Source organism: Hyaena hyaena, unplaced genomic scaffold (genome assembly GCF_003009895.1).
Source record: "Hyaena hyaena isolate Hyena2069 unplaced genomic scaffold, ASM300989v1 scaffold_86, whole genome shotgun sequence".
NCBI classification, from domain to species: Eukaryota; Metazoa; Chordata; class Mammalia; order Carnivora; family Hyaenidae; genus Hyaena; species Hyaena hyaena.
The window spans coordinates 1,304,683-1,317,033 of record NW_024080721.1 but is presented as its reverse complement, the minus strand read 5'-3'; the positions used below and the strand labels follow the sequence as shown (position 1 = coordinate 1,317,033).

At 46.5% G+C, this 12,351-nt stretch overlaps 1 protein-coding gene across 3 annotated transcripts in view; it reads left to right on the top strand.

Annotated features, from left to right (window-relative positions):
* EIF4E2 (eukaryotic translation initiation factor 4E family member 2) overlaps positions 1 to 12,351 on the top strand; it is a 29,543-nt gene that overhangs the window by 10,405 nt on the left and 6,787 nt on the right. Inside the window, exons 4-7 of one of the 3 annotated variants that reach the window (XR_005528791.1) lie at positions 1,978 to 2,082; positions 3,367 to 3,519; positions 3,616 to 3,752; positions 5,488 to 7,891. Coding sequence is in view for 2 of the 3 variants with exons in the window: in XM_039234480.1 (XP_039090411.1) it covers positions 1,978 to 2,082; positions 3,367 to 3,519; positions 3,616 to 3,752; positions 10,421 to 10,466 (441 nt within the window). In the remaining variant the exon portion in view is untranslated. Of the gene's footprint in view, positions 1 to 1,977; positions 2,083 to 3,366; positions 3,520 to 3,615; positions 3,753 to 5,487; positions 7,892 to 10,420; positions 10,499 to 12,351 lie in introns of all 3 variants that reach the window. The other 2 variants (XM_039234480.1, XM_039234481.1) reach the window with 2 other exon arrangements.

Sequence of the window (12,351 nt, the reverse complement as noted above, 5' to 3'; positions counted from 1 at the left end):
CCTGCTCACACTCTATCTCTCTCTCTGTCAAAAATAAACATTAAAAAAAGGTTGTTTTTTTTTTTTTAAGAAAAAAAAGCAGTGCTTGATGAAGAAATTGGGGGTGGTTGTTATACTTTCTCCCTTACCTCCCCACCCCCAATTCTTAATCCACAGTGAGCCACAGGTTCTAGTGGGTGTATTTGTTTCTTTCCCCTGTGTCAGAGTGGGGAAACGTTACTGCTCATTGTGTGCATATGACCACTTATGATGCCTGATCACCGTATACAGTTCAACATAGCAGTTGTTAGATGAGAGCTTGCTTCAGAATCCTATGAGTGGCATTTCTTCCTGATTCTTTGTAACACTTCCGTGTTCCTCTTGTTTAGAGGAATTGAAGCAACAGCTATTTCATAAAGTGTAAGGTCTGTTTATCGTTAGTTGCTATCCAGAAGTATGAGCTGAATCTCTGTCTGCTAAGTACGCATTTGCAGCTCCTCCTCAGCAGTGTGTTGGCAAATTCCAGCTGTCTTCAGACTGCTCCCTGTTTCTTCCCTCCTCCTAAAGCGTGTCTCTTCACCAGCCAGTACTCTGTGGGTATCCTCTGTGGGTTACAGAGGACTAGGGAAGTAAGCAGGAATCGCTTGAGGAGTAGGAATATGCATGCATCTGATGGAGAAATTTATTTAGTTTTCTAACAGGATGGTGAAGGAGAGGCAAGGAGAAACCTAAATTTTCTAGCTAAGAAGAAAAACTTAAACCCCAAGTATAAGAGGCTAAGTTCTGTTTGATTTTGGCCCTCCTGGCCTTAGCAGCAGCCACCATGGTTTCGAGTAATGCATGTGGTAGATTCCATCACTTTTATACAGTAACCAAATGGAACTAAAATGTATGTGTTGTAGTTAATGCCAAATCTGCCAATGAACAGTCTTTGAGAAATGATCAAACTTGAGGTTATAAAATAAGTCATGGGGGGTGGCACCTGGGTGACCCAGTCAGCTAAGCATCTGATCTCATGGTTCGTGAGTTTGAGCCCCTCTTCGGGCTGTATCCTGACAGCTCAGAGCTTGGAGCCTGCTTCAGACTCTCTCTGTCTCTCTCTCTCTCTCTCTCTCTCTCTCTCTCTGTCTCTCTCTGTCCCTCCCCTGCTTGCACTCTATGTCTCCCTCTCTCTCTCAAAGATAAATAAACGTTAAAAAAAGAAGTCATCAGGATATGACATACAGCATGATGACTGTAGTTAATAATACTGTATTTTATTTAAAAAGTGACATAGTTTGGGGCATCTGGGTGGTTCAGCCGGTTAAGCAACCAACTCTTGATTTCAACTCGGGCCATGATCTCACAGTTCATGGGTTTGAGCCCTGCATCAGGCTCTGCACTGTGTCAGCATGGAGCCTGCTTTGAATTCTCTCTTCCTCTCTCTCTGCCCCTCCCCCACTCATGTGCACGCACCTGCGCTCTCTCAAATACACTTAAAAATTTTTTTAAGTGACTTGGTTCTAAAAAAAAAAAAATACACATACACTGAGGTTATGTAGCACTCAGTATACCTCAAAAATGAAAGAATTCCACTGTGCTGGGGTTCTGGCCTGGCTCAGTCTATATAGCATGCGACTTTTAATCTCAGGGTAGTGATTTCAAGCCCCACGTTGGGTGGAACCTACTTTAAAAAATAATAATTAAAATAAAGCGTTCCACTGTGTAAAACAAGGTCCCCTTACAGCATGTAATGATTATCCCGGGGCTCCACAATGAGGGCTCCTGGCTGAGGCTGGCATTTTTTGCCTAAAGAGTTTATTCCTGTATCAACAATATGTACTTTCCTTCCCATACAACATGCCTTCCTTCTCACCTACTCCCCCAAGTGAAAGCGTTTCTTCCAAAAAGTAGAGTCTGTAGCAGAATGTCTTCCATGCTTATGTTCTTCTCTTAGATCTCATATTCATTCAGAGAAAAAAGACACGTCATTTGTACTCTGGGGCCTTCTCTCTACAGGTGGAGCAGTTCTGGAGGTTTTACAGCCACATGGTACGTCCCGGCGACCTGACGGGCCACAGTGACTTCCATCTCTTCAAAGAAGGAATTAAACCTATGTGGGAGGTGAGCACTGAGGACCTCAGACCACTTTTCTGAGTGTCTTTGTTTAGCCCTGCCAAGGTTAAAAGTATTTAAAGTCTTCTCTCAAAGCTACATCACTATTTGGTACATCCTTAGGGCCAGGACCTGTAGGCCCAGGCACTGATGTCATTGCTTGTCTGTGTGGGTGGTTTACAGAGATTCTAAAATGGTATTAGAACAACATTAAAAGACTTTTTAAAAATTGCCTTTGGGGCACCTGTGAGTTATGCGTCCGCCTTTGGCTCTGGTCATGATCTCATGGTATGTGGGTCGGAGCCCCACATTAGGCTCTGCACGGTGCAGAGCCTGCTTAGGATTCTCTCTCTGAGTTACCTTTATTCCCATCAAACTGGTTGTGTGTGTATGTGATCTACTACTGTAGTGTGCGTGGGATTGAAGTGGGTAAAAAGTAAGCGTACTTACAGGCAGAAGCTGGAGACCCAGAACTGAGCTCTGTGATCTCTGCTGTAATCCATCTTCTGTTCTGATGCCAGGGCATTTTTATAGAAGACAAATGTGAAAATACACACACATACACACCCAACTGTAGGCCCGACGCAGCTCTGCATCGCTCACGTGGTCTTGCAGTCACCCTCCGGGCCTCGTCCCCCAGAGTGGCTAGGCCTTCCCTCCAGTGCAGCTGGCCTTCCTCTTTGCACCTCTGTGACACACTGTCTCAGTTTGTACACAGGTGTCTCTCAGTGCCTGCAGATCCCTCCACCTGCTTTACCTGCCTGATCTGTACGTCGTCCAAGACCCAGCTTAAACGTTTCCTCTTCTTGAGTGTTTCTGTCTTGCTCCTCTTTAACTTCTGCTACAACACTTGTCAGACTGTGCTGCTGCAATTCATCTCCTAGGCTCTCTCCTCCTCCACTAGACCAGATCGAGGTAGAGACTGTGTCTGTGTACTTGAGACATGGTGACACTTGGTGAACTTTTAGTGAATGAAGCAAGGAATGATCGGTATTTGAAATCTGACATCATTTCATTTTGATTCCTAAAGTAGTTCCAGAAAAGGAGCATTGTTTTTAAAAGGTCAGTTTAACCATTTATTGTCATGGCTTATGCCAAAGAGTCCCACCTTCTTTTCCCCCCCAGTTCTTGTCTACCTAGTCCTACCATCATTTTTCCTATAAAGTTGAATAACCGGAAAGTGACAGGACTTCTTAGCATTCAAGGCATCCTTGTTTTTTTTTCTTGGCTTCATGCAAAAGTAAAAGAGTTGTGAAACCACGTTTCAACTTTAATGCTTTCTCTCTTATACAGGATGATGCAAATAAAAATGGTGGCAAGTGGATTATTCGGCTGCGGAAGGGCTTGGCATCCCGTTGCTGGGAGAACCTGATCCTGGCCATGCTGGGGGAACAGTTCATGGTTGGGGAGGAGATCTGTGGGGCTGTGGTCTCTGTCCGGTTTCAGGTAAGCCACCCCGTGGGCAGGTCTGCTTTCTTGTGGTGCTTTGCTCTCCTCACTGCCTCTGGTTCGCTTTGACCATTCCTTCTGTTCCTCCTATAGGAGGACATTATTTCAATATGGAATAAGACTGCCAGTGACCAAGCAACCACAGCCCGAATCCGGGATACGCTTCGGCGAGTGCTTAACCTACCTCCCAACACCATTATGGAGTACAAAACCCACACCGACAGCATCAAGTACGTGTTGGGGGTGCTTGGGGGGCATGTCCCTAAGCTTAGCAGAAGTAGGTCCTTAGTTGGGCCCAGAGGAATATGGTCGTACAGGAGCCTGAGTTATGCAGGAGGGGCAGAGCAGTCTTCCCCGCTAGTGCTTCCGGCCACTGTAGCAGTTCTTTGCTGGTGAGGCTCCCTGGCCACCTACACTGTGGGGTGCTTTGTATCAGAGAGAGCCCTTCTGCAGAGTCCCGGTTGCACTGCCTGGGCTTGCTTTATTTACACAGGCTGTCTTGTCTTTCGTTCACTAACCACTATCTTAAAATGAAAGACAAAGTGCTCTTCCTTTTCTTGCTGTTTTTTAAGATAATTTCACTGAACAGTCAAGTCCTCCTCCCTGTCTGCCCCTCACCCCACTTTTGCATGTCTTTTTAACTTGTTAGCGTCAGTCTGTTTTCTCTGTCCTGGGAAATTGACTTCTTATTGGGAATGATGACTCCACTTCCTTGTGTGCAGAGCTGACATTGTAGAGGAAGAATAGTGTGTGTGTGAGAGTAGAATCTAAGGGGAAAGCACGAATGCCGAAGAGGAAGCAAGCTTTGTGATCTCCCGAGGACTTGGGGTACCTAGAGCTGGACGTCCACAAATGAGAATCACTGGTTAGGATTGCTCCTTCAGTGATTGGATGTCATAAATACATTCAGGTTATTATGAAGAAGTCATGGGGAGTGGCTGCTAGGTTTCTCAAAACGAGAGGGAGAGCTAGCCAACTAGGAGTCAAGACTTTTAGGTTTAACTTTCTTCTTTGACTCCAGTATCAATATGTGCTTTTGGCAAGTCTCTACCACTCTGCTTCAGTTTCCCCATCTGTAAATGGGAGATAATACTACTTTACATAACAGGGTTGTTGTGAGGCGGATTTAATCTTTGTAATTGAAGGTCCTCAGGTGGAGAATGCTCTTACAGGGCCAAGTATTACTACTGCTGTCATCGTCATCATTAGTAATAATATCATCATCATGTTATTCTTACTTAAGGCTAGTAGGGAGCCCAGTGATGGTGTTCAGCAGGCAGACCATTTGGGAATCTTTTTTCCCATGCATTCAGAGATAATGTGGGTGGAGTTGGTTTAAACTAGCTAAGTGCCAGTTTTCTCCTGGGAACACTGCCACAAGAGTTGGTCCGTAATCAAATGGCTGGGTGTGACTCATCGTAGCCACCAATAGGCGTTAGGCAGCCCTGGCCCTGGTTGCTTGCCTTAGCAGTCTGGAGTTAGCATGGTTTTTCTCTAGGCAGATTTTCCCTATTCTTTGTTCTGGGAGAGAGTAGTTTCTGCCCTCCTGCCAGATACAGTCCAGGCTGGTGAGATCCACACCTCCTGTTTCTAGGACTCTTATGTTCAAGATTCCCCAGTGCCCTCCGTCCCCTGTTTTCCCCCAAAGTAACCTTTTTACCTGGATAGGAAAGGGAAAGAGGTATTTTTTTCAACTCTCCCCTCTCCGCTGTTCTCCCTCTCTAATACCCTGAGATGGTTCTTCCTGACTTTTATGGAAAAGTGTACAAGTCCTTACAAGTCTAGGAGAGCCCGTAGGCTTTTTGCCTTAGTCTGCTGCTCGCTGCTTTATCAAGAGATCTGCCTAGCACTCCAGCCCTGCAGCTCCAGGGACCAGAAAACCCTCCTTGATTCCCAGATGCTACTTTCCCTTGCGTCTCCCTCTCTTTCCTCTCCCAATGTGCCCACCTTTTGCACTTCCACTAGAATGCCAGGCAGGCTGGGCCCCCAAAGGCTCCTTTTTCAAAACCTCTGGAAGCCGCGGTTGAATGTGCCATGACCCTCCCCCTCTCTGGATGGCACCGTCATTGAAGCTGGCATCATCGGAGTCTCTTGTTCTGTTGGCGTGCTACCTGGAAGATCCTTCTGTCCTGGACAAGAGGAATTGGAAGAGCATTTTATGTTTTAAGAACAGGCTGACACGCAGCTACAACAACAGCTGAGATCACTTAATAAATGGTGCTAAACTAGCTTGTCTCATGCTCTTGCTCTTTATGGTGCATCAAAGAAGTGGCCTTTCAGACTGACTGTCACCATATTAAGGAATGGCACAGACTTCTCCACGGAGGGCCATCTGGGGAATGCAGCCTCATTTCCATAAGCCCATTGTAGGGTCACATGGTATTTTGTTCCAGTTCTGCTGAGGTCTGACATAATGAGGTGACATCTCGCTCTCAAAATGAGACCCCATTTTCTGGTACTTGAATTGTAGTTCCCATCTGGTCACGCTGATGACCAGAACAGAGTGATTTCTGATTCGAATTCGGCTTGAAAGTCTGTTAAGGTTGGAAAGGGGGATCCTTGGCCTTTGCTTCGCTTTGTTTGCCTTTACTTCAAAGAAATCTCTTGCTTGGAGGTAAAGCCCTGCTTCTGTCTGTGTGTGGCTGTGTGTCTATAGTCTCCTTGCTTTGTGTTAACAGGGTTTTCTCACTGTGCCAAAGCTGCCCAAGCCGCAGGCTCTTGCCAGCCTTCTCCCTCTGTTTTCCATTGAGAACCAAATCATCTTCCTCTTTGGGCTAGTCCTGCTTGCAAGGTTGCAAGGTTGTAGCCCTTCTCCCAGGGTTTTGTGCATCAGGATCTGGGACGGGGCAGTGTCTTCGTCCCGTAGGAGTTCGCTCCGTAGGCTAGCTGACCTTGGGACATACCAGCCCCTTGTATGCTTTGTGGCTTGGCTTGTATGCGCTGCAGCTTGGCCTTCAGGCCCCTAACCCGCATGTAGAATTCCAGCAGGCCTCATGTCACTTTAGGTTTTCTTGGGAGCTACTACCGAAACCAAAAAGAAACCGTTTTTACAGAACTCGAGGTCAGGTTGCCTGATAGCTCTTGAAGGTGGCTGTTGGCATAATGTGGAGTCTTCCAAAGCGGCCATTCCATGTTGGCAGCAACACCCTGTGCTTTTACATTGACGACCAGGCTCCCCGTGGCCCGGGATCTCACAGAACACACACTGGGACTAGCATTCAACATTCTGGAGGTGTTTGTGTCATTGTTTGTCTGTTTACTGCATATCCCAAATTGGTTGAAGTACCTAGAAAATGGGAGATTTGTTGGCATATGGAAATGCCTATGCTCTGTGTTTTCAGCACTTGTCAAAGAACTACTTCCTATGGCTTCCCTCTTGCCTTCCAATATTATCTTACATGTACTGACCTTAATTTCAGCTATATCACTGGTCCAGGAGATGAGCTTGATGTCACCTTCCAGAGTAAGAGTTGATCAGAAAGCACCAAACCTACCCTGAGCCCCCTGTGATCCTCACCAAATGTGAACAGAAGAAGTCAGAACTGTGTCTGTTTTGTAGTCCTCATGGAGCCACAAGCAGTGGCTTGGGTTAAGCCAAAGAGCAGCAGCTGCTGGGACTTGAGAATTCAAGGAAAGTGAAGGAAGAAAGGGCCAACATTTGCTCTTCCCCAAGTTCTCTGGAGATTAGGCTGCTGGAAATGGTGAGGGGCACTTTTTTTGGAGTAGCTTAGGCTTCTCAGTCAAGTTTCTCCACCTTGCTATGTTTCAGTCCAGTTTTCAATGTCCTTTTTCACCTGTTTGGTTTTTCCAGCCTTCCCCTATTCACTGCTTGTGGCCTCTTCCTGCTGCACTCTTAGGCGGGCTGAGAGGCAAACGCCGCATTCAGTGTGTGGTGAGCTGCTTTGCTGCAGAGGGGACGCCTGCCTGCCGCTGCTTACCCCTGTCCCTTGCCAATAGTTCACCCCGTAAGGGTGAGCAGGTTCCACTGAGAAATGGGAAACCTGTTAAATTGAGTGTTAGCTCTGGTGCGTGGCTCCTTTTAATGAGACCAATCATAGCTGAGGCTTCCTAGGTTTGGGTACTTGCAAACATCAAGTAACTAACTGTATCCTCTTTTGAGGAGAAGTCTCATAATGCAGCCAGACTTGCAACCACCAGGGGACCCCCAGGGGACCACCGGGATAAAAGTTGGCACAGAGCCACATAAAGCAGCAGTGTCTTTCGTGAGGAAATTTCTCTTTGGAATAGTCCCACTGAGTTCCTTTGTGCATCTGGCCTGGAACGGAAAAGGGGAAGACAGGGCCAGCTCCACTCAGTGGGCCACAGTACTGGGGAGTCTGACCAGACCCCTCTGCAGAGGAAGTTGAGGGTAGGTGACTTCTCTTTATTCCTTTATTCCGAAGGAGAGATGGGTCAGACATGGGGACTTTACCACATCCAGATACCATTGTATGTAAACATTGAAGTTTGTAGGCAAGAGCCAGCTGTCATCTGTTCTCCTGACATGGCTAAATCATAGAATCGTAGGCTGGTGGCCCCAGACCACACCTGAGTAACTGCTGGCCTGGCTTCGCGTCTATGAGGTGGTGCCCATGCTGGAGCTCAAAGCAAAGAGAGCCCAGACTAGCCGGGGGCCGTGTACGGCCGTGAGTATTGAGGGCCAGCTGAGTGCAAGGCCGTGAGCCAGGCTTTGAGTGGCATGGGGGCAAGGACAGTTACACAGAAATGAGATCTCTTTTCTCAGAATTTGTTTTCTGGTAAGTGAGCTGGGACAAGAGTGGTCTTTAAAAGACTGTCACTTTGTCATTTGAATCTGTTCAGAATTCCTTGTACTTTGCTAATCTCAATAATTTTTTTGTTTGTTTGGTTTTTTTTTTAAAGAAACTCCATTCATAGGACACTTGTAACATTTAACCTGTTCTTTCTTTACCTTTAAAAGAAGCAAGTTTTAATATTAACTAGTATGCATAGGATGCCAGATGGAGAATACTTAGAATATTTGCACTTAGTTTTAGGTAGTTGACTTGTCTCTTAGCAAAGCATTGGCCTGCATTACACAAGTGTGATTGTTCCAGTAACCATGGCCAACTGGTTTCCATGGAGTCTGTGTAAGGAAATTACTAGACCCAGACTCTTCGTGTGGAGGTTTAGCACCTGAAGAAGATACTTCCGAAGAAAACGGGAGGGCAGTCTCACACTGCAATGGACTAGAGGGAACTCTGAAATCTGTAATTTTGCTGGTTCTTGACACTGAGAACTGCTCTGTTTGGACTAGCGTAGGCCATTCTGGAAACAAAAGGATAAATGAGATGAAGCTTCAACACAGCCTTGTAATTTATTGACGCCTAAGTTGCTTAAAATAGGATTGAAATCTCACTATTAGAAGGACAGAGGGGTTTCCTAGGTCGCTGCCCCAGCATCAGATTTGCCCTTATCTTCATGTGGAAGGAAGAATGAAAGAGCCTTCTGGTGTCACTCGTGGACTCAGGACGTTCATCGTATCAGCATCTCTCCAGAAAGGGCTGTGGAACAGATGTCTTGCTGAGGAAATTGAGTTTGTGAATTGACAAAGACTGACGCTTGATCAGCGGTTCAGTTAGCGTGTATTAGTAGTTTTGGTAATACTCTCTAAAGAAACCATTACTGCAGATAACCTCTTATTCTGAGAGATCACTAACTTATAATTACTCCTATTCAAAAGGAAAAAACTAATGAAACTGGTATAAATACTACCTGGAAGAAGGAATTTGTTGTACCACGTCTCTGTATTTAATCCCTCCCTACTTAAAAAAAAAGAAAACTTACCTGTAGAAGACCTGGTAATGAAGTATATTCTATTGGCCATAATGTTAAACCTGTACTGAGTGACCTGTGTTGTCACCAGGATTTTGTCATTCCTTTAAACTGAGAGTGGATTAATTGTCAATAAGGAATTTTAGAGTTAGAAGCACTGAATTACCCACTACATGATATATATATTTCCCAAGGAACTTACCAGGCACTTTGTTCCTAATAGGGCTGAAAATTGACTGGGCCAAAAGGTAGGACATCAGCTTCTCTGAGGAAACTTGAGGTGTGGTTTAGGGCTTCAGGACCTGGTTTTCTCCCATTTTTGGCCAGCAGTCCCTAACGGCTTGTTCTTCGTGGAGCAGCACCTGGAGAGACTGGGCACCCCGCAGTCCCATTTCTTATTCCTTCCTAACCCCAATCACTAACTCAAGTTAACTGGCAGGAAAGTTACAAGGATCATTGAGCCCTAGAAGTATGAGCTAACACAGTTTAAAGTTTAAGGTAGTAGATCATGGGTATTTCCAGAAAGAGATGGAACCTGATGCAGATTTGGGGTGTGAGTTGGGAAGGGTCCAGCAGCTGCAAATGAGAGCAGAGAAAGCGCTGTAGTTGCTTCATCGCATCCCCAGCCATTGTCGTGCTGTTGGGCACCTGCCTTTTACCCGCAGAGTGAGGCCTGGTGAAGAGAAGTCGCTTCTGCCACCTGCCCTCACGCCCCCAAGGCAGAATGCACTGCTGCCTTCCACCCCAGTCATTGGGGGTGTCTCCAGGGCGGGTTGGGCTTAGCTCTGACCTCCTGCGCCTCCCCGTAGACTTGAAGCATCAGGTGGAGGGACTGTGGCATTTGCTTGAGAGGATGGTGAGGGCCAGACTTCGCTAGCCGAGCAAGCCAGGGGCAGTGCCAACTGGCCCTCGGGCACTGGCCACCACTGCTACCGTGAGGGCAGCGTCTAGGTGAGAGGCCTGACCGCTGCGCGCCTGAGTACGGGGGCTCCGCCCCACCTTGAGGGATCTCTAGTGGGCTGTGGGGTTATCGTGTCTGTGCTCTCTTTGTTAAAAAGCTGTTGATCTGAATGTGCTATTGTGTTTTTTGTCTCTGGTTTGCCAGGGCCTGGGAGGAGTTTCATGGCCTGGTGAACAGCAGCGGCCGCTGATCGGACGCTCCCCTCTGTCTCTCACACTCAGGGTAGGGCCTTGTCTATCTTCTCTGTAACCTTGTGACGTACCTCTCAGCCGTAGGCCCCCTCTTCCCAAGGGCGTGCCCTCTCCCCGTTTACCCCCAGCCTTGGCTCTGCCACCGCGGAGCCTGCTCCAGCTTCTCCCCTTTGACTGGTTGTCACAGTCTCAGAGAAAAGCACTGAGTCCAGAACCACCAGATTGTTCCCCCAGGGTCACGTGTCTCCTGCTGAACGTCTGGGAGGCTTGCTTAACTGCCTGTTCCCGCGTTTTCATTTGGAAAATGAGGATCCACAAACTAAAGTGTCTCAGATCTCTTCTGATGCCAACATACCATGATTAGATGTGCCACAGATCCTTTGTCTTTTGCCCAGACGTGGCCGTTTTTAAGCCATCTGGCGGTGTCCTATGCCTGACAGGACAGTTCCGTGGGCTCTGGTAGGGGTGAAGGGGGAAGTATGTGTCTTGTTTGCCAGTGGGGTCTGTCAGGGGTGAGCAAACAGGGAGAGAGCCTGAGGGTTTCACAGTGAGAGTGAGCTGGGCTGGATGCAGGGGTGTGCTGTGCCTAGAGGGTCACACGTTCACTGGCAGGGAGAGGCTGCAGGAAATCGGAGGCTGGGTCAGCTGACACATTCGCTTTAAGAACATTTGTATTTCAATTAAGAGAGTGCCGAGTCCCTGTCTGTCTCTCTAGCAGAGGGAATTGGGTCCATTTAGTCTGGATGAGAAGACTGTAACTGTATGTGCCTGCCCTGAGGGCATATTCCCGCCCCACCACCCCCTCCCTGTGAAATAGAGAATTGCTAAAATTGGAACCGAACATGTCAGCTGTAGTAGCCGCTTCAGAACTCCCCCTTCCCCGGAAGGAAATGAGGCTTTTTCAAGAAAAGGAGATCTGCATCCCTCCAACAGCAAGGGAGGATAACACAGAGGGACAGAGCAGGTGACCTGGGGTCTGAGTACTCTGCAGAGCTGGGCGGTCTTTAGATATAAATGGTCTTGGAGGTCCTGCACGCACGGGTGATACCAGCTTGTAAAGCTTAATTCCTTTATTATAAATTCAATTGTTAGGTTATAACACTAGATATTTTAAATTGCAATTTAAAAGTTTTTTTTCTGTAAAATATAGTCAGCAATTCTGAGGTGGCTGCTAGTATATACAAGGAGGGATGAGAAGCATCGGCTATAATGTTGGGTACACTGAAATGCAGGCTGAAAATAGCAGATACTTAGAATAAATAAGTCAGATTTCCAGAGGCCTGGCACTATAATGCAATTTTTTAAATTGTTTTAGTAACATTACCATATTTAATTATTTCTAGGATATTTTTGGTTTTATTTTTAATATCCCTAAAATCAGTGTGCTTACAGTGAATGTGATAAGATTTTGGATATAGTTTAATTACCAATGTTTACTTCTTAGAGTACAGAAAACGATGGTATCTTTAAAAATCAATAGTATGTTATGTTCCATTGCGGGGGATGGGGGGAGAGGAGGGAGGTCTTTAAAATGAAATTGGGATAATCAGTCACTAACACTGACTCCCTCAGGAAAGAGGTCTGTGGACTGCCTTGAAATCCTGTGTTCGCCTCATCGCCATTTTGCAGTCTCTTCTTATTGCCCCTGTATCTTCTTTATCTGGCAGATGAAGGAAGCACTCTGTGGGTTAGGTGTTCTCCTTCTTAAAAGTGCAGCCTTGGAAGTCTAATGGATTGGAGTATTAGAGTCTAAACAAACAAACAAACAAACAAACAAAATCAACTCACGTCATTGTGTTAAAGACTTGGAAAAGACTCTATATTTCATCCCTAAGGCCTTACCCCCAGAAGAGGTGCTCTGAGCTGGTACACCAGCTCATGTTT